Source organism: Lipophrys pholis (assembly GCF_963383615.2).
Source record: "Lipophrys pholis genome assembly, chromosome: 22".
NCBI lineage: Eukaryota > Metazoa > Chordata > Actinopteri > Blenniiformes > Blenniidae > Lipophrys > Lipophrys pholis.
This window is the reverse complement of record NC_137644.1, coordinates 17,963,263-17,986,364: the sequence shown is the minus strand read 5'-3', so window position 1 is coordinate 17,986,364 and position 23,102 is coordinate 17,963,263. Positions and strand designations below refer to the sequence as shown.

General features: G+C 41.9%; 1 protein-coding gene across 2 annotated transcripts in view; it reads right to left on the bottom strand.

Annotated features, from left to right (window-relative positions):
• cacna2d1a (calcium channel, voltage-dependent, alpha 2/delta subunit 1a) overlaps positions 1-23,102 on the bottom strand; it is a 92,665-nt gene that overhangs the window by 42,572 nt on the left and 26,991 nt on the right. For both annotated transcript variants that reach the window (XM_080491623.1, XM_080491624.1), the window contains exons 4-6: positions 10,698-10,757; positions 6,196-6,231; positions 5,006-5,129 (exon numbers count right to left, since the gene is read on the bottom strand). In XM_080491623.1, the coding sequence (XP_080347749.1) occupies positions 5,006-5,129; positions 6,196-6,231; positions 10,698-10,757 (220 nt within the window). The remainder of the gene's footprint in view (positions 1-5,005; positions 5,130-6,195; positions 6,232-10,697; positions 10,758-23,102) is intronic.

Below are 23,102 nucleotides of genomic sequence, written 5' to 3'. Positions count from 1 at the left end.
AGACATGACAGCTATATTCATTTCCATTGCATGTGAAAGGACTCGCGTTCATGCGGGTGAGAAAAGCACTTTCAGTGATCTTTACCAGCCAGAGCTGAGAAGCAATCGTTCAGACACCAGACACGCACACCCGTGTCTGACTTCTGGCGAAATGGGATTACAAGAAGGTAACTTCTCCTGGAAAACCGGCTGGCACGCAGGAGACTCCAGCGAATCCCAATCAGCTGATTACAGCATCGCAGGAAGGCATCCAACGTGTGGCAAGGACATATGCAATGACGGCGAGACGAGGAGGCGGGAGGGAGGAAGGAAGGAAGGAGGGACGAAGCATGGAGGTGGAGAGAGGTGAAGGGATCTCAGAGTTCAACTGCTCGCACTGTAAATCAAAAACGACGTGTTTCAAGTGGCACGAGAGTCCAAAAAAGAAAAGGAATTCAGTTTACATGCTCTGAGCTTGGCTAAGGGGGCCATGACTAAAACATAAACACACACACACGGTGTCACAGTATCTCAGCACGTCACAGTGTGTGCGTGTCTCGGGCTGACAGGTGCCACACAGCGTTGATGCAAACGGGCATCAGACGAGCCTCCGATCTCCTGCCAAGGCCACAGCCCTCTCCTCTCATCTCCTCTCATCGCATCCACGCCAAGGCTGCCTAATGAGCGAGAAGACATGCACACAGCCGTGAGATCCAGCATAGTAGGTGCATGTGATGGGACGGCGACTCTCACACCCCGAGTGTGTACTTCCTCCTCCAAACACATGCACGCACACACACACGAACTGATTCATCGCTGGTATGCATGCGTGCACACACATAAACATGATAATAAATCCCAGCCTGACCACCCACACTGGATCAGCAGGGAGAATGGATTCCAATCAGCAGGACTAATGCGGGGGCGAAAAGACAGTCGCACATTTGTCTCCGCAGAGCACACTATTAATATGCTTAATAAAGTGGAGCAAAGCATTGGGGAAAGGATGAAGTGACAGAGGACGAGAGAAAAGACAGTTAGATAGAAAGGTAGGAGGTAGAAAATATAAAAAGAGATAATATGAAAAGAAAAAAGCAACTCGGAACAAGTAACAAAAGAATAAGATTATGGAAAAACAGATGTAAGAGTCTCAAACACTGAAAAGAGGTGAGTGATGCTGCAGCTCTCCTTCAGCTACAAGGACGCCGGCCTCGTCTAGACAAAGTCCCCTAATCAAGTTACCGGTCCCTCCTCCATAAAACAAGACAGAACGGCAGGGCGTGTCCAAGAAACCTACGTACGTCTCCTACACTCAGACAAACACTTCCATACACATCGCCATGGCAACGCAGAGGCAGTACCGGCCAGCCAGAGAGGCAGCGATATGGCAGCCCGTCCTTGGAGACAGATAGGGAGCGAGTGAGAGAGAGCGAGAGAGAGAGAGAGAGAGAGAGAGAGAGACAGCAGCAACAGCAAGGCTTCACTGCTGGACTCCACCCAGCCGCACCCTTCACCATCGACCTGACGACTGCGAACACAGTGAATTCATACATCAGGAACTCAGCTGGAGACTGAAGGCCATCGACAAACAGACTGGAAACATTACAACACAGCCTGCAAGGCTCTTTTTTTTTTTTAAGCTCGAATATATGAAAATAACAAGGCGGATAAAGCTCAGTAATTAGTCACAAAAAAACTGTGTTGTCTTTGAGGCAATTTTTTCTATTCATATTCACACATTCTGCACAGTCAACCGGAAATATTAGCATTGATTCACAAGAAGATGAAACAACAAGCCTGGCTTTGTCTTGCAGTGATGTATTTAAAGGAAATGAAAAGCTTTGTCGTTCAATCGGTTCATAACCTGGCCTCGGCGCCCCCTCTGGTTTCCAGTTTCACTGATGCGCAGGTAAATTGATCACTGCTGAGTGTTTTACTATAAAATGTAATAATACAAGTAAGATTTCCCCTGTCAGCTCAGAGACAAAGAAACTAAACAGAAGTGAATGACTCAGCAACAAAAAGACTTTGAAAGAATCAAGCTTTGGCAAAAAAAAACTTACAAACACAAGAGTAATACAATAGAATGTGCATTAATTGGCTGCAATATAAATGTGTGTGTGTGTGTGTGTGTGTGTGTGTGTGTGTGTGTGTGTGTGTGTGTGTGTGTGTGTGTGTGTGTGTGTGTGTGTGTGTGTGTGTGTGTGTGTGTGTGTGTATGCGCACACTGACTTGCCACTTGCCTGAATTGAATTAACATGAAAAAAAAATTGGGGAAATAGTTTAAAATACTCAACTAGAAACAATGCTATGTTTTGACTGTTTAACTTTTTCTTTGTGAACTTAGTCAACTAGTTTTAATGAGAAAATGTGTCAAGTGAACAGTGAAATTAGTCTCCAGTGACAAGAGTGACTTTGCTCAGCAACATTCGCACTTTCACCAAATGGGCAGAACTGATGCTGCAACACTTTTGCTTGTTTTGTTTCAATGGAACAAAGGTCTGCTGCATTTAACTAAGAAGAATCCTCAAAGCTAATGCTGTTAAACATGTATAGTACAATATTATTCTAGCTCAGCACGAGAGGAGAAAAGTGTATTTACACTCTAAATGTTAAAGCTGAGGGATAAGAAAGACATAAAATGACCACGTGTGTTACGGAAAAAGGATAAAAGGGCAGACTGATGAATCATACCAGGAGCAACCCCCTCCTACACCAGCCTGACCCACCACCCGTTCTTTCATGGTTATTACAGCGGCTTGTAAAAATAACCGGGTGCATTTGGCAATGACAAAAATGTCTGCACAGACAGAGGCCTCAGAGGAACGTCACTCTGCACATTTATAGTCCGACTTATATGGAGTGACTGGCTGCATAAGGACATTCAAGTCATGTGAGGGAGTCCACTGCATTCAATAGATCCACTGTGAATATTATTACTGTAATTGATATTGAATGCTCAACCAATGCCTGTCAATGTCAAGAAGGATTATTACTCAATCCCAGGATAGTAAAACTATTTAATATCTTAATTTAATTGCTTTGGTGTCAGATGTACTTTTGTGTTATGTGATGTGGAAATATGCCATATTAGTTAAAAAGTGCCTCCGGTAAAAGATCCCATGTAATCTTTAACTAGAGTAAATATGTGTGATTACATTGAAAACAAATGTCTCTTTCAAGTTGTATTTCACTACATCGTAAGCCTATCGCCATCCTTTCTTGAGTCGATTATCCTGTACAAATTTCATTAAAAAAGCGCTTCTAAATCTGTATCTTGCATAAAAGGACATGATCCCATGTTCCTTTGTGTATGTATGTAACCATCAGACTTCTCTGAGTTTATGTGTGTCACCGTGTCCTTGCACTCAACAGTGCCCGACCACATAAGACTAATAAACCCAGAGGATTTGAGCACGAGCATGCGTACAGACGTAGTCTATTAAAGAAGGTTGCACTCAATTTTAGCCATCCTTGAATCTAAACGGGTAAAAAGTGACTTTCTGGATGGATTTAAAAGCTATTTCATTGTTCTTTTAGATGCTCGGGTCTTGACGTTCAGTCAGGCGACCTTCAGCTTCCACGCTGTAAGATACTTGAGCTTCATTGTGCCTGAAGGTCTGAGAAGTATTGACATACTGTCTGTAAAATGTACATGTACAGAGGCGGTGATTCCAGTCTGGAAGAGGTTTGGTGAATTTCTTTATTAGCATGGCTTGTGGGGCTTAGCCTCTTCCCACGGTGGGGAACTTTTTTTTGAAAGTTTCCACTTCTAGTTTGAGGGGCAGTTTGTGTAATTCAAACCAAAATCCAGTATTTTGCATATGAAAACTATATTCTACATTCATTTCCATTACACAGGTGGCACTGTGAGGTCACTGAAGACTGACCATTTATTCACTGTGGGCCAAAGCCATGAAAGTTGGTGGCTTGTCTGTGCTGCTTTCCTGCTTTATTAACAACACAGGCTGGAAGAGGCAACGGAGGAGAGGGACGGTACATTACCCCGATGAAGTCATTTGTATGTGATTAGACTATTAAGGCCTGAGTCAACATTTGTGTTCCTTTTACAAGTGTTTGCATTGTTGCTTTTCCCTTGATAGCTGGTTTTGCGTTGACATTCTTCCATGTTGTTTCTTTTGCAGATTGCAGTGCATTTTATTGAATAGAGGTCGGTCGTCGGTAAAATAACATAATCTAAATGGCTGCAAGGATTATTCAGCTCTTGAGAAACAGATGTTTGTGTCAGATTTAGATCAGCTACAAGCATGAGAAGTGTAATTGTGTTAAATAACGGACATATTTAAATGCAAAAGCAGCCTAAACCTGCGATTGCTTTGATAACTATAACGACTGTAGCCCCCAACATTAACCTCACGTCTTCTAATTTGCTAAAATGTGCACACAGTCAACTTGCTGCATTACAACATGAGACGCATACACACAACACCAGGTAATGAAATCCAGCTTGCAAGAGCAGTTCTGATCCTGCACAGACTGTATACCTTGGAGCAAGGACACATCACATGCCTCGATGTTTTTTGGCAGCCCATTTCATGCTCCCTTGCCAAGTAGTTAAGATGATGCAAAAATAATGATTCTTTCATTTATTCGCGACCGTAAAAACGATCTAACACTGTGAGGAACACTGCAAAGAAGGTGACTGTGTTGTCGAGACAAGCTGTACACAGGAAGCTGAAACAGAAGCTTCTGCAAAAAAAGACCGCTCAGCGCTGGAGGTGCTGACATACTGCGCAACTGTCCGGAGAGGTCGGCGGGGCACAGCGTCGGGCGTGAGGGAAAACAGCAGCTGGTGACCAGGGTAAAGACGGGCAGGCGGGAGAGCGCTGACCACTGGGAAGCTGGCATTTGGGTTATATATAGAGCAGAATGGCTTAGTCTTGCTGTAGAGCGGTCTACGGTGCAGACAGTGCTGGAAGGCTGTACTGTAGATAGTGATGACAGGGATAGAGGGAGACAGAAAGCAATGCATGCGAGTGTGTATTTTTTTTTCTTTGTTACTCACAGCCTTCATATATATCTGTCGGGATGTGGACCGCAGTGGTGTTGTAGGAGACGGGACGCTTGAAGTCCGGGTCGACGTGAAAGTCATCTGGAACGTACCGGTATTCGTTTTCGGTCTGATTAAGCTGTAAAAAGAACCAAAACAGAGGCGAGTGTTTAGTTTAGACGCCATCATGCAGTATAAAACATTTTTTTTCCCACTTTATAGACGTATGTGTAACCCTGATGAACGTACTTCGACTGGTAGTGTCAGTGTTGAGTGTTCAGTGGAATGTCAGTTAGCGATTGAGAAACTGATTTTTAATTTTGGACGTCGAGAGATAAATTCAGATGTCTTTGACAGAGGTAAAAAGGGGCGAGCGCCTGCCAGTCAAACAGAGTGACATCAGTGTGCTGTGGGTGTGTGGTACTTTCCTATTGGGACAGTGGAGAGAAACTACGTGCCGATCCATGTTTATCATAGCAGACAGATGACGTCTGAGGCCAGGATTCAATGTCTCACACATGCTCATTTTTCTGCGAGTATGAAGTCCAAAACACGTACTGATGGCAATGCATGAAAAATGACTCCTTTCATACAGAACAGCGATATCGTTTCATCAGGGGGTGATTTGCTGAAAAGATAGATGGACTATATATATCTTGATCGATGGATCTGCCCTGCTGAAGTCATTTCTAGGGTTTAATATTAATCTACCCAGAAGAGATAAAGCCAGTTTGTTTCACACTGAGATGTACATTTTGGTTAAATTCTGGATTTCCTATATTTGAAAAAAAGAAATTAAAATAGGATTTTGTTTTCAAAGGCAGATACATATGCAGTCCATGAATGACATCTGTTGACGGGCAAATCTTCACTTGAGTCTTTGCAACTTTACGTTTCTATTAAAACGTTCAACTTCCAACAAGCTCACTTCTCCTTTCAGCTTGAGTCGAACTTGCATGTCATGGTTAAAATAAATAAAATCTCTGAATACACATATTCATTGACAAAGAAACTTTACGTTTTATAGATTTTAAGCCAAACAAACTTCTTAGCTCCAACAGGTGTAAGATTTAGAATAATCCTAATCATAATATTCCACTATAGGGCTTGATTGCCTTGGTAATAATCTCTCGTGCTGGATTATGGTTGAATGTGAGAAAGAGAAAGAAAAATAAAAAGGATCAGATTGATTAAGTTTTACTTACGTCATCTTTGGCATTGTAGTAAACAATTTTGTCGTCCTGCAACGAAATAAAAATGAGAAACAAAGAGATGAACAATGAGTGACACATTCGAGGACGTGCAGACACACAGAGGTGGAGCATGACGAAGAGGAGTGTTGCTGCTCACATGTAACAGAACTTTCCAATGTGGTCCGTCCGGAAGTTTGATTTGGTTGCACCTTGAACTGCACCGAACAATGACGTGAAACAGCAAGACGATAGATCCAATATCATCCACAAAGCACGGCGAGACTCTTGACTTATACGTCTCAAACTGTTATTGAAGGGCAAACAGTGCGAACGCTTGATGGAATGCACCCATTCCTACATAACCATCTCGTAGATCAATTATTTGACACTGATTTCTTTGAAGAATGGATTTAGTTAATCCCAAACACAACATGTAGTAAGTAAAACTTGCACGTTTGAGGCTGTATCAGTGGCTGTGGTTAGTGTTTGACACTGAGCGTCGGCGAAGGAAGGAGTGTTGTTTTGCTCTAACGCGGCTGTGCTTCCTGTCAGTGCACGGACTAGCAGGGCGCAAACAAGTTAGCCAGGCTGCTGATGTGAAGATGCCCCGGAGTCACGGACCTGGTTCACTGACTCCCACAACCTGCCTGACACCTCTGGAGCGGCTCACCCACACTCCAGAAACTGTGCCAGTCCTTACTACTGTTATGTAACACACCGTGAAATCAGGTGTTTTAGCGGAGAACGGTGTACGAGGCACGAGCATCTGCTCTCTGCTTCAGCTGTGATACCAGACGATGACTTCAAGGACAATATATGTGCAGCGTCAAATATACCAATATGCACATACTGTATAATAGGGGCTGATCGCAGGGGGGGGCCTGATGTCTTCTGTCAGGTCAAGTTGCTGCCAACAATGTGCACCTTCAGAGGTGACGATCGCACCAAGATCACACCATCACACTCCTCCACTGCGTGCAAGAACACTTCATGTGTGAGGGATGAAAAAGCAAAAAGGTGGGGGGGAAAAAACCCAGCAAATAGTTTTCGGTGTGGTATGAACTGTTAATGCTATGCAAGTTGATCTTTCCCAGGTGTCGCTGCAGTTCATTTGTACACTTGTAAAAACCTAATGACTCACTCAGTATGCCATCCACTCCCTGAAAACTCCAACATCTGTTCCCACTACTTTCATTACTGTAACTGGTTGTAAAAAAAGAAAAGAAAAGAGACCTCAATACCAAAAATCAAAGTTATCGGAGGTGTTAAAATCTGCGAACAGTTTTGACTTTAAACATACACAACTCCATTTTAAATTAAATATATGAGGGTAACAAATACTTAAAGTGAATATGAGAAACTGAACAGAACTGATATCTGCTAAACAGCTGGATACAGCATTTATAAATAGCAATAAAGTCAATATGATAAACTGAACAGACACATGCGGGTGTGTAGTTCTCAGCTGTCACAGCCTTTAAGTGTTTAGTGTCAGCAGGGAGAGGCGCCCACGAGTACTGGCCCACTTATCAAAGGTGAAAAAGAACTTACGCATGCACGCAGGCTCACGCACTGTATTTCGATGGCGGTACTGCTCTTAACTTAACAGGGCTGGGTAATCTGGGGAGATCATTTAATTTCAGATATTGGGACTGCTATTGAACTTTAGACTTTTTTTCTTTTTAAGTTTCATGTAGATTTGAAATCCATGGCAGTGGCATTAAAATGGATAGATTGTTAGACATATACTGTTATCAATATACGTTAATTTCTTGTATTTAAGGTACAAGCTGGTTAATACAAGCCTTTTTTTTTTCGATCCTGTGTGTAAGCACACAAATTCATTGAGCCGTCATTACCTGTTTGCTGTCAGCCTTAAGAGCACCAACACAACAGAGACGTTATCGCGGTCGTAGGTGGCATCCTAACTGTTGTTGCATGTGTTAAATTGTTGCCGCTGAGCTATGTCAAACATGTCTTTATCACTGCGGACGTCTTTTACACTTTCAGAGGAGGACAGGGTGTTTGCATTTTGCAAAAACATGTTTGTGAGAATTCTGAGAGGAGGGAAACGCGTTCAACTTTCGTCACGACAAATGGCAGGAGACAGAAAGGATTTCAACAGCTATGAATTTGAAGCTGCACTCCTCGCAGATGTGTCCCTGAATGCTCCATGACTTGTTGTTGCCAAGCGAGGTGCTGAGTCACTTAAACTTTTTACGTATGTCTGGTAAAACTTATTAAAAAAAAAAAGACAATAAATCACCTTTTAGACAAAACTGATACTTATTCTATTTGATAAATCTAGAAATGTTATTAGAAAACTTTTTCACTTTTCACTACTGATGTAAACATTCTATTTATCTTATTTTATTCAATATTATCAGCTTATAGAAGTGAGTAATCATGGGTTTGTGGATTGCCCTTATGATTTAATCATATCTGCACAGCGAGAGCAGATTTTTTTCATTGGTCACAGAAATCAAACAGTACATGTCTTCACCGTACTCTCTTCAATAATATAACCTATTAAAGTATAATACCAAAGCTGCATGGTTTGGTGGCAATTGACCTCATAGTGTGAAATTTATTGATTTGAATCCAGGCTGGGCTTTTCTGTGGCGTTTGCATCTTTTACCTGCGTGCTCTGGTTTCCTCCACACAGTATAAAAATGTGCCTTTGAGGTTAATTGTTAAGGTAGTGGTTTCATTGTAAGTTAGACTTAGACTAAGTCTTGATCCTCAATTTCGATTTTTTGCTGGGGTCAGATTTCTTTGCGTGTGTTTGACCATTTCAGAAACGACCTGTTGTGTGAACGTGATCGGATCGGATGTTTTCGGACCCCAGAGCAAAGAAGACGACGTGAAGTCACGCCGAGCACGCTATTTACGCATGGCACGCCGGTCAGCACCAGGGTTGCCAGATGTGACTCAGTTTCCAGCCCGAACAACATAAAACCCACACACCTCAATAAAATCCAGCCCAAATCTCAGCCTGTGAAGGAATCATGTTAAAATCGTAAAACTATTATATCTGTAAAAAAAATGAACATGCCATAAACACACAAATGCACAAAAAAAACAAAGTTAAAAGGTAAGAGAGTTTGGCTCCCCAACTGGGGGATACCGCCATATCTAGCAACGCCGGTCAGCCCATGTAGATTCAAGTGGTTATTAAATATGAGCCGACATAATCTAGACAACACGACGAAAGAAAGAAGGAGAATGAGGAAAAAAAATAGAGCACAGCTTTTAACAGCCTTTAATATTTTGGCAGAGCAGTGGCATGAAGAAACATATCTGAATTGGTACCACATACGAACGAGGCCTGGGTCTGGTGTGAAAGAATCTGAATTGGAGCTTTCACACGGCCACAAAACAGGTTGGATATGGGTCACTTGTGAGCATAAAATCTGAATTGGCTGGCATTTCCCTGCAGTGTGAACGAGGCCCAAGTGTAACTGCAAAAACCGGTAATATATCCACGCCTCCAGTCATGTTCTACACTCTACTACCACAGAGCAAAAGACTAGAACCATTAAACACATTCACAGGTGTGGCTATGGTTTCTGTCACACGCTGAAGACATAAGGACAACATGCAAACTCCACAGAGTCCTGACCTTTAATGAAATAAACCACAGTAGCATCTTACGAGTTTATATCGGTTTTGTATAGCTGCAACACTGCTGTAGATCTCTGCCTATTTTTTTCATATTGATTCGGTTCTACGATGCAAGAATCCCCATTCCATTCCCCAAAAATTACTTACAAATGTTAGGCAAACATTGTGACCTGCTCATCTGTGCATAAATCAATGTCCAAGCAAAGCAAAAAAAAGGAAAAGTTTGATTAACACTGTGTTTGTCAAGTCCTGATGATTCTTTTCCATCGTGAGCAGTTGTAAAGGTAAGAGGATAAACGGGTAAGTTGAGCCTCTCTGAAGCTCCTCCGCCACCGAGACCGCACATAGAACACAATTTTTCATCGGTTTAGTGGCTGCAGGGGAAGTTCATTTAAAATCTGCTCATTTATTATGGAAAGGCCAGAGGTAAAACGCAGGCAAGTGAGAAGCTGAACGAGCCACGCTGTAACTCCCCGAGAGACCATCAATGCAGAGTGAGGCGCCGCAGTCTGAAATCACAATGTGTTCATTAAATTTTATGTACATTCCAATGTAATAATGTCAATATTATGATCACGACTGGACCAAGTGCGAGAGCTACTGGCACGCATGCCTGTTTGCATGAGCTGAAGTGTCTTTTCATCACGGCCACGCCTGCTTGTTTCCGCTCATTATGCAAAAATAATGAAAGTCAATTTATTCCACGAAGTCATTACAACACTATTGTCACCGTAATGAGGTTTGCCATCCAATCGTTACAATCATATTGGATTATGAAGAACACATGTGCTCCTTCTCCAACCGGCTCCACATGTGGAGTTCCCGGTACGACTTGATCTGTGCGTAATGCAGCCGGTGTTGATGAGGGTGTTGCACGGCCTCTCGCTCACCTCACTGTGTTCCCTCCATTCGTGCTCCCTTTGGAACTTCTCTGCTTCTGTTGCTAGTCTCTGAAAGAAAACAAGAAGGAAGAGAAAAACACATTATGTCTTTCTTCATGTTAATGCCACATCGACGTCAAATCACGACTCTTGTCTCAGGGTGACTTTCTGCGTGAGCCGAAAAGCCATTAGCCCGTCAGCTCAGCTCGAGACATACACTATTTACACCTAAATGTAGTCCGAAAAAGACAAACAGAAGCAGAAGCAGGGAAAATACCTCCAGCCGGTCTAACACCACCTTACAATGACACAACGGGGCACTAAAAATAGACCCTCGCCTATTCCTTCCTTTCCCCGATCTGGTATTAATGACTAGGTTAATAGGTTTCTAATAGACACAGTTTCTAATCTGCAGCTGGTCCAGATATGTACTGTACTATTAATTTCCCCAGGGAAATGTCAAATCCGGATCTTTCTGCTTATTTGTATGGCAACGAGGGACTTCAAGTCACTCTGAGGGAAACGAAAATTTGACGGGGGGGCAAAGGAGTAAATTCATTTTGGAAAAAAGACGAGGGAGGGGGTGGACATGATGAATTATTGCTTTAAATCTTGTGAAATTAAACAAGATTGTTGCAAATCTCAAAGGATCTGAGTCGCAGGGCTTTGGGTGCAGATCAATCTTGGAATCACTCAATCAAAATGAGTGGAAATGCAAACGGTTAACTTTTTTCAGCGTCGCTTCACAATCCAGATTATACAGATATGGTCACATTACACAAACAGACATTCAAACAGCAATATGGCTGGTCATTTTATTTATTTATTTATTTATTTTTTCGGTTTTGATCCGTCTCGGTACTCTTTCTTTTATTAAAATGGAATAACTCCCTCACTGTGTAATCAGCTGGCGCCGAGGCATCAGTGTGATAATGACCCTCCCCTCCTGCAGATCTGGCTCTGGATCACTCGTCATGCCTGCTGGGGGCTGACACTCCTGTTGTCTAAAATTCGGTTATCTCAGCAGGCTCACCGTGGTCTCTCATTACATGGGAAATTTAGCAGCAGCAGCAGCTTTGAGAGACACTGGGGTGACCTGAAAGCAGAGTTTTGACTTTACACCACATGGGATCAAACACCCATGAAGCAGTGAGACTCTGGTATGATTCCCATTTGGGGAAAGTCCCCAAAATACCTGTTTGTCTTTACTGCTATTTTCTCAATCTGGCATTGATAATGAAGAACAACGACACTATATCAACACTGATTGGTGTGTAACTTGGCAAATTCTACTAGAAATGCATTTTTTTTCAGTTAAATCACACAATGAACCATGTATTCATGCTCTCTACGTGTTGTCAACCCAGATGGAGACCTACTGCACTAGATTGTGTAGAAAACCGATCAAATTTCACTTCATTACTGCAACATTACATCAAAGCTGGTGGCAACAGGCCAGAAATCAGAAGCAATAAAGCACCAAAATAGAAAAAAAAATTGAAAAAATTAATAAAAAATCAAGATACAATGAGAAAAACAAACAAAAGTCAACAAACTGTTCCACTTCTGAAACATGGCTGGTTTGAACTGCACATGTGATTTTAAAAGAAGAAAAAGAAGAAACAAAAAAGGAAAGTAAATGTGGTGCAGTTCAGTTTCAATCCAGAAAATGAATGAGCATTTGTGGATAATATGCAAATTCAAAAGCACAAAGACATGAGGAGAATATACTTATTGAAACTGCGATCCCCAACAACATTATCGCATCTTTAACTAACATCATGCAACGTGAACATTTTGCAATTTAGTTGCTGCTGTTGAAATGGTTGCCGTGTTGAGTCCAGTCTGCGCATCATCAGTTTTAGCTGTTTGGTATGTCACTGTAAAACCTTCACTTATCATCTTGCTCACCGTGTTATCAACTTGGATTGACAACTTTATCTTTTCTTGTTAAACTCAGAGAAAACTAAATGTTAGCTTGACTCATCACACCACCTTGTGGTGCAGACTGGCATTACAAGGCATGAAGGAGATTCAGCTGGTTAGTTGGGTTACTAAGTAAATACCTCTGAATCAGTTTACTCCGTGAAATGCAGTTTCCACACATTCTGCTGATTATTTAGGTAATTTTATGTGGCATATCGCACCTCTAGTCTGAATTCACTTTGTATGGAAACAACACAGCATATGTAACATACCATCATTATACCACATATGGCTGTGCAGAGAGGTCAGCAGATCACACTGACCTGAAGGTGTAATATATCAGTTTCCAGCCAGATCATTATTGATGCAACAGTTGTGCTGCGTGTTGATACTGTGGACGAAAAACCCTCGGAGGGTCATTTACTCTGGATGGGCTCTATTTCAAGTCGAAAACATCACAACATTACATTTTTAAATGAAACCAGGAAGCTTGTGTGGATTACAATGTCTATACGAATGCAATTCGCAAATTCTTGCACATTCTTCCATCTGGATAATTGTGTACGTGTAGAGACTCCTGAAAGAAGCTGACATTTACACAATGAGTTTATCAAAAACAAATCCATCACGTGATATTTCTTTGTGATTATGTGTATTCTCCAAAAACAAAAAGAGGCAGCTGTGGGTAAAGTGGTTCATCTTCCAAGGTTGTTCAATTCGCCACGTCACTCTGACCGTGTGTCAGAGTTTTGTCCTTGCAAGTCATTCATCCCCATTGGTAGGAGAACGCAAAAAGCGGGTTGACACGACTCATCGCTGATACAGAGCGACACGCAAGCACGTTTACGTGCACTCTAAAGATTCAATCACTTATCAGATCATTCAAGTGATCACGTACACGGCATAATGTGATCATCGTTATCAGATAGCGGCAGTTATGTGATTTGTGAAAAATGTGATTACTCCTCTTGGAAGCCGAAGTGACAAACGAGGACAAACGTCGATCAAGAGCCACTCGTCTCTTCATCGCCTTTCATGTCGAATTGAATGTAAACCCGACCTGAAGCCACACAATGTGAAGCAAGACAAGACGTTTCAATGTTACAAAGTTTCTGACTCGCATCTCTATGTACTTTGAAAGAAATACAATATTGTAGATCAACATTTCTCACTTTTCTGAAGTCGTCGAGTCAGATTCAATCATTCCAATCATCCGATGACTTCAGGTGACAAGGATTTTATCTGGCTCACTACAATTATCTCGACATGAACTCAGTTAGAAATTAAACTGTTGCAGTTCAAAAGGACGAAGTATGACTCAAACAATCTCCTTGGCATGTAAAGATTAATAATAAAAAAGGATTTCTTTGAAAAGAGTCATTAAGAAATGAATAACTGTGTTAAAGTATTGAACGACTTCTACATATAAACAGTAATTCTCCAATGAAATCTTCTGATTTGAGTTGTGATTAACACAAGTGCAAGGAAATAATTTATTGCAGTAGGTATAGAGCACATATTGATATCAGAACAATAAATCTGCAATATTTATAGTGCAGCACTACTGCAGAGTGGATTGAATCAAAAGCTGGCATTTTAACCAGACTCGTTCTGCAACTAGTTTTATACGGTTAACTTTTTCACTTTCTCGTCGCTTCCTTGTGGGCGGAAGGTTCCTCGGGACATCCTGACCTGCTCGTTGACTCCTTTCAGCCCACGCGAGCGCGGCGGTCAACTTGGATTTCCAGAAATTATACACACCTGCACATCAATACCCAGAGAGGAGCGAGCGCTCATTAACGCAGAGCTCGGCTGTCGTTCAGGAGGTCAAGGGTTCAAAGGGTCGAAAGTCTGGCCTTGTACTTTATGGATGCTCCTTTAAGCCGGCTACTATGAGCTCCGTGTGGTTTTGATTTATCCTTTCTCTGACAACATGAAGATAACTTATAACTTGTTATCTCAACGAATGTTGAGCAGGAGAAATTACGTGACATATAAGTAAAAAGGATAAATAAATATATAAACTCAAAGTAATGAGAATAAATAAGCATGCCAAAATGTGGACCTGCTAATGAGCTGGCAGGAAAAATAATGTATATCAAGCTGCCATAAAATGACTAATGAGCACGTATTGCTGAGTTACAGAAGGGATAATGAAGGTGATCTGTTCGGTTCGTGCTGTGAAGCTTCATGCCTGAGACTTCAGGAACTGGTTCCAGTGTCGTTAGCCGTCGTTCTCCATGTGGCCACCACCTTTTGCAACACAACCAGAAAAAGTCCACAACTTGCACCTTCATGAGGATGGAGCGGCAACTAAACATAAGCGATAAGAGAAGAGTATGGGATAAATCTGACAAATAACATCTATTTCATTCTGCTCAATATAACTCTCACTGGTTTTTAATAAGGTGGTTTATTTGTCGCCACATCAATCCAAAAAGAACAATTGAAAAGTAAAATCGTCACCTTCAAAATTAAATTGAAAACCAGTGTTATTGCACAGATCTGAATTAGATGACTATGGGAGGGTCGCCTGTCCAGTGATCAATAAAAGCTCCTGCTGCTTTATCATGCGGGAATCGTCTAATTTAAATTAGATTTACTGCAAACGACTGACGGGGAAATGGGATCGATTAATGTAAGAAAATTCTTTCACTCGCACACGCTGAGCACCATCACCCCCTTAAAAACGCAGGATGACAGATTTAAAACACAATCCTCCGAAACTCCTGTGATTCTACATTTTGTAAGCCACTCAGAGAGATGTATACCATGAAAACACACGCTTGCATCTCTGCCACCCGCTCCTGGCAGCGTGATTAGAGTATGTCGTCCTGGCAGGACAGAGCGTGCACGCACGCACACACACACACACACACACACACACACACACACACACACACACACACACACACACACACACACACACACACACACACACACACACACACACACACACACACACACACACACACACACACACACACACACACACACACACACACACACACACACACACACACACACACACACACACACACACACACACACACACACACACACACACACACACACACACACACACACACACCTGCCATCCCACTGATGTGTAGGGAGGCACGGGAGAGCAGAGGAAACATGAGCATCTGCTGTTGTGACTGGCAGCACTTTAGTCAGATCTATCCTGCTCAGCCTGTAGGGAGTCAGGAGGAGAGTGGTGAGAAGAAAAAAAAATTGAAAGAGAGGATAGAAAGCGAGCATTACACATGCATATGTAACCCCACACACTGGTAACAGAAGAAAACAACTGTACAGTGAGAATCCGTCACTTGACAAGCCAACTCTTATCCATCACAGACGTAATCTTCTCGAGAGGAAGTCCTCACCAACATGCCCCGAAAGTGAAGCCGAGAGATGTGCGATCCACTGCTGTGCGCCGGTTCGACAGCTCATCATTCCCGCAACAAACTCTTCCAGCCAACCGCCCTGTCTGTGTGCCAGCTGGCTGCCAAGATCTCCCAATTACAGCTGTACCCAGCTGTAACGCTGGCTCTCCTGCACATGCATGCACCTATAGGCACACCTCATCTGCTGTACGTTGTATTAGAAAACAAACGCCACAATTTTCTATCACCTTTTTTTAGTCAGAAATTTAGCCAGCTGTGACTGAGGGAGGTACAATGAGCCAAGCATCAAATGTAAACTCACTCTTTGTATGCAGATACTGTACGTCTGATAACTTTCATGTAGGAAAACAGAGATGACAAACACAAAGCTGGAAAACAGTGGAGACACGCCGAGAGAGCGACAGCTGGGCTGACGACGACAACACACACACACACACACACAGACACACACACACACACACACACACACACACACACACACACACACACACACACACACACACACACACACACACACACACACACACACACACACACACACACACACACACACACACACACACACACACACACACACACACACACACACACACACACACAGGACGTGCTGGATAATGAGTCACTCGTGGCCAAAATCTCACACTCAGTGATTCCACAGTTTCTGCAACATTATAGAGCTCAAATATTCAAATATTAATGTTTTAAGCTGACAGACACAGAAATGTGTTTATACAACATTGCATCACACCAAACACAAAACTCTTAAAAACTAAAAAAAAACAAAAACAAAACTACCTTGCAATGCCTACACTGTGCATGCAATATGTGTATGCATGCAGACGTTGCTGTTGAAACTACAAACACACAGCCTGCGAGCTCGGACCACCTCGTGTACGTCAATACTACAATGTCTCTGCAAATGTTTGGGGGAAAAATGTGTTTTCATTTACTGTAAGCAACATGCTAATTGTGTGTACAGTGTTGGGTCAGGTTAGGATTTTTAAATATGTTGTATCCTCTGGCACTGGAATGCAGAGCAGGAACGCAGCCAAATTGGCTCGAGGCGCGCAGTCTGAGCCCAACAGCAAATACCGGATCACAGGGGATTTTATGGATCAGTCTCGGACTATACCTGATCAATCTGTGGCTCAATATGTGAGCATGAAACGACGACGCAGTAAATTAAGCAGTAGATGTATCACTTCAGATCGCTGCATGTGTTAGGGTTTGCAACTCTTGATTCAATTAAATACACTTTGTAAAAAAACAAACAAATTAGTTATTTTAAGGTACTGTTTTGTAATATTTCATGATCTAAAAATAATTCTGAATATATTTACGTAGTCAATAAATCAAAATAATGCATAGGCACTAAACTGACAACATAACTGTCACTTGCACGTAATATTTGGATGACTACTGGATCAAGGTCTTGTTTATGCATTTTGAAAACGATGTCAATTTACATTGAAAAAACCCATGTAGTGTTCACGTTGGGCCACTAGTGGGTGCTGTTGGTTGTTTTTGTAATTAAACTACACATTGACTACAGAAAACATATTTTTTGCTTTTCCTCTCAAATCCATGCAAAGTCTTTCCAAGCAGCCTCTAACAGTTCTGCATGTTATACTTGTGTCTTTTTTATTTGTATTCATTGCATTATTTATACTTTTTTCACGAGTTATCAAGTTGTATTATCCATGTTAAATGTACCCTAGCAACTATTAGTAAAATAAACGTTTGATGTATGGTTTCTTTGTTTAAATCATCCATATTTGTGCATGTGCATGTTGTGCAGTTTTTTATCACACATCATTGGCTTCTTGAGTTCACGTAGTCAACGTAAATACAGCAAAAAGTGACAAGCTTGCTCATATTTGTCAATTTCTGCTTCTGGAATAATCTTGAATAATGATATTTCACTACAAGTTATGATCCTAACATTAATCACAGCTTTTTGCAGTTTCCCTGTGACTGCAACGTCAGACTGCTCACAATATTAATCATGTCCATAAAGTCTGCAACAAGCCATTTACTCTGAAAGGGCCCCTCCACCGTCAGTTTCCCATTTGTATAAATTACCTGCCAATAATATTGCCTTACGATGTGACATGTTATAAAGGTTTTTTATTTCATCTGCTGAAGATTATAAATTCAACAAGCATTTCCGTAAGTCACATTCATGAATATAACTGATTAAAAAAACAAACAACCTGATGTTTGGGTGCAAATGGATATAAACTCCTGGGAGTGTGTGCAAGGAAAACAGTTTCCACTTTGTTGCACAAATTAATAGAAAATATGTGAATGAGGAGCTTAATGAGCATGTGTGCGTGTTTCTGTGTGGATCGGTGTGTGTGTGCCTACTCTATGATTAGGACTCTAACAGCAGTATCTAATGACTCACAGCATGTCATCCAGTGGCGTTTTAATAACGCGCTCGCAGACACTAGAGATCAGCGACTGCACTGTAATTATGCAACACCACATAACACAACAGTTAAAAGAGTGTTAACGCTTGTGCTCTCATTCTCTCGTCGACAGTTTAATGAGCACGGCTGTTGCCAGATAGGCAATCTTGTACACGCGTAAGGTAGACAAGGGAAAAGATTAGGGCGCTTGAATAAAAGCTTCCCTGTCTTGTTTGCCCGTGTAAAAGTGGGTGACACGGACAAATAGGAAAGAAAGTGACTCATTTTGGGAGTAAGGCATCTGTTTATGATTCCCGGGTTGCTAGGCAATCAGGATGTCATGGTTACCTGCCTCATCCGTGGTCCATGTTCTGTGGCGAGCAAACGCTCCCATGCGATGGCAACGCCAGAGACCAGGAACATTTTGTTGAATATCTTCCCGCTGCAGCACGGGCCGGCTTTCTGCTCGGCAATTAGGACTCAACTCCAACCTGCCTCTCCATCTCAGCGCCATCGGCCCACTCACAATTAGGGAAATTTTGGTTTCCCATCGACGGAGAGCAAAAGCAATGCAAGTGGCCTCGAGTGGTAAACGACTGTTGTTTTTCTTTCCAAAACCGCCACCAACAGCAGTTAAAACTCTGGTGGGCAGCCAAAGGCTTTCCAATCAGCAGCCAAAGTGCCAAAGCAAAAAAAAAACCTCCTCTTCAATCAATATTCAAATAGCACAGTCCTCCTCTGTCTGTTCTGTCATCCTGAAATGTCTCCTCCACTTATGCTCTTTTTTTTCCCTCCCTTGGATGGTCACTTTTTTGGTTTTTTAACTTCCCTCAAACTGTTTTGAAACAAAGAGACCTCCTTGTCTCCTCTTTGTCTTTCATTCTTCCATTTTCATTTTTTCTTTTTTGCAGGTAGGTCTGGTCTCTGTCCCTCTGGGAGGTCCTGGCAAGCCGCCATCTGCCCCTCAGCAGGTGCTTTAGTCAACAAGCATCCCTAAAGGAAGCTACAAAGCATGGAAGAGAGGTCCTGGACGGCACGCACACAGATTAACCATCTTTTTTTATTTATTTATTTTTTCAGCACAGATCTTCAGTTTTAAGCCGTCTTTCATATATTTCAAGAAATCACTGAGTTTGTGGAGCAATTCTGTTGTGTGTGGTGAAGAAAAAAAAAATACAATACACTGGTCTCAACCTATTAGATTCTATCATTTTAAAACAGGCTTCAAAATGTAAGTTGATGTCAACGCTTCTGGTGTCAGAGGATATGCTCCATAATTCCTTGTATTTTTTTTTAGGAACAAGCATTCCGTTTTATACCCACCACTTGAAATTCCTCCGTTTCATGATGAATGAACACATCTTAAAATCTCTGCCGGTGTCATTGTGAAGAGATAAATGACCTATTCCTCTGGGGGAAGTTAACCACTGGCTCCATCAAAGAGTATTGGTTAAGAGGAACGTTTCAATAATTGATGAGAGCGGAGTCAGAGGTGGCCTGGATATCAGAGAGGCTCTCTGCTGCCGAGGCGGGTTAAAAAAAAGAAGCATGGGTCAGTGTAATGAACATTGGACGGGAGGGGTGTGTGTGTGTGTGTGTGTGTGTGTGTGTGTGTGTGTGTGTGTGTGTGTGTGTGTGTGTGTGTGTGTGTGTTCTGTGTGATGACTGACTGACTCTTAGTCAAACCTGCACTGTAGGTCACAGTTATGTAGGATGACAGAGGCAATTAAGAGCCTATGAAGTGGAGGAGGCTGTGAGTCATCGACACACAAAGACAACTTCAGCAAGTGTTGGGACACAGTGCGGGGTAGCATCTTCACTCAATGTTTTAATTAATAAGTTTTTTTTAGACGGCATCCAACACCATCCAAGAAGCAACTTGAACACTTTATGGGTTTTTTTTGTTTGTTTGTTTTACTGATGCATATGTGATGACTCATACAATCAGTGTTCACAACCTGAAGCATGGAGGTATTGGCTGCACTGTGAAATAATAGAACAGAAACAGAAATACTTAAATCCCAAAGGGAAATTCTTGAATAAGAAGAGAAACAATGTTATGCATGTAGTTTACTGATATATATTTGCCATCTATCCATATTCTACTCTGCTGTGACAAACCTGTGTTCACGTTTATAGCGTATTGTTCTCCGCACAAGCAAGTCCCCTTTGAAAAGTTGAACTTCCGAAACTGGGAGCTTTGTTGGAGGTAAACTGAGGCCTCATTCACAGGACAGTGTTTTCAAGTGAAAAAGGAAAAAGTTTGTAGAATTCTGGCTGTTCGTTTACACAACAACGGTGCTCGGAGCCACTGAAAACGCAACTTTTTGAAAACCGCTGCAAGAGTGACTTCCACCCAAAAGAAGGCTTTAAGCTCTAAGACATACCTCAGTGCAAACAAATGTCATCACGTACATCATCCATGAGCCAACGGTGCAGTCAAGAATAAGCAAATGTAACCTAGACTTAAGTTGCTGGACTAGAACAGAAGGCAACAGAAAATATGGGCGTGGCCCTGTGTTTTAAATGCTGCAGGGTTGCATTGTTTGTCTGCTGCATTTCCATTAGTTGGTGTGTTGCCGTAACAGCAGTCACACTGTGGAGTCATAGGTTGTTTAATTTCTGACCTGATCATAAAATATATTGCCGGTTATCACAGGCTGGACGACAGCCGGACGTAAACCCCTCTAAATGTACAAGATAAGACTATATTCTTCAGCCATGACGAACAATATCAGCAGTTTTACATCTGATAAACCGGCAGGAAAATATACTCTGTGTTGGCGTACGTAAACGACTGTTGTGAACTGTCCAGGTGTATTCAGAGTTCGTCAGCTAAAAAAACACAGAGAATGCAAATTTGGCGATGGGATTACACGAGGATGGTCGTGCTTTGTGTACCGGATGTGGTAGGCTTGTGGGTTGTCCTTTAGTGAAGTAGAAGCCAAATCTTTGTTGGTAGATTCATTACAAAGTGAAGGAAGTTGCTTCAATGCAGCTACTCTTTTTTTTTCTAATTTGTAAAAGAAAAAAAGTCAAATGAATCATTAGTCCTCAAGTCATCCCCCTGAACATCGTTGGGTTAGAAGTTAAACCATGGAAATAATTCATTGAAGAAAGACTGACTGCTTACATTTCCATAAAACAACAAGACATTTTGAAAAAACCTTTATACACTCAGAAGTTCATTCATTCTTTCATTTTTTGGAAAGAAATATCTGAAGTCAAGACATGCACAGAAAAGCTCAATAATCGAGGAAATAAGACAGGACAGAAGGGAAAAAACAGGAACACAGGGCAAGAGAGAAATGGGAATGAAGAGTGACAGAGGTCAGGGTGAAGTTACGGGGGTAAGACAAATAGAAGGGCAGGCTTGGAGGAAGGGATGAGAGAAAAATAAATGGATCAGAGAGACGTAAAATGCCACGTGTGACGAGAAGGGTACAGGAAGGTGGATTTTGGAAAATGAGCAAAAGCTGAGAAAGATAAGAAACACAGTTTTGTGTATGAGCACACAAATGGTGGAGTGAAGCTGGTGTTTAAGTAAAGCTTCAGCTGTAATCTCCAGAGTTGTTTCAGCAGTGAAACTAAGCTCCGACAGCAGCTGCCTGAAAAATCTGACTCATCTGCCGTGTCAAAGAGATGTGGGAGAAAACTTTTAGTCTCTGCGCTCTGAGACATGCTCACACATATAAACATATCAATACTCCCCTCCCTGAAGAAAAAAAAAAAAGAGAGTTAATAAAACTTTGGTGGGGGTTTGATCGAGGCAAATGGTTGTGCGGTTCTCTCTTTCCTGTCGGGAATTACAGTTTTACTCTTTGAAGGACAACGCACACTGAATGCAGAATACCATGGCAGTACATGAGAGGTGAAAACTCTCATCATCATGAGCAGTACAGATGCAAAATGATTTCTCCTGTCAGACCACCAGTACTTTGGAAGCATTAACTTGAACTGAGTGAAGCCGAAGGGTGGGATCTTTAAAAACCACACCGTGTACGTGTGAGAGAGGAAGAGAGGGACACATTTGCAGCCTTTAATACTATCACACTGGCACCTAACACCATGAGATAGCGCTGTAAAGTTCCCTTAGACAGTTTGACAATGAAAAGTTTGCGCCATGCATTCCAGTTAACACTGAAAAAAGCATGCGAGAAGAGTGATATCACCTTCAGGATTAAAGTTGTTTTGTTTAGTTTTTTTCCCAAAAGAAGGCAGATCTTAATTGAGTTCACAATAGGACAGTGTGACAGGAAGCATGCAGCTACGTGGAGCTAAGGGGAACACAGGGTGATCGGACAGAAAATAGTGGGAGCAGTGACAGGAATGACAAGAGAGGAAGTATCAGATATCAGTATCGTTCTCTGAGATTGTGGTTTGTAAACCAAGGCGATGCAAGTTAGATCACATGAACACATACAGAGTATAACTCACTGTAAACAAAATGTACATTGCTAAGTCTGTTTGTTTTTTTTAAAATCAGATGCATACTACATACTAGTAGGGATGACGATACTACAGCGTCATTCATGAATCCACAGCTCAAGGAAGTCTTGCAAAGAGTTTTTCTTGCCTCCTGCACCACATGACATAGATGGAGCCTCAGTAAGTGTAATAATAATGTCAGTTGTGGCATAAATTTTAACTGCCTTCTCTAAATAGCAACA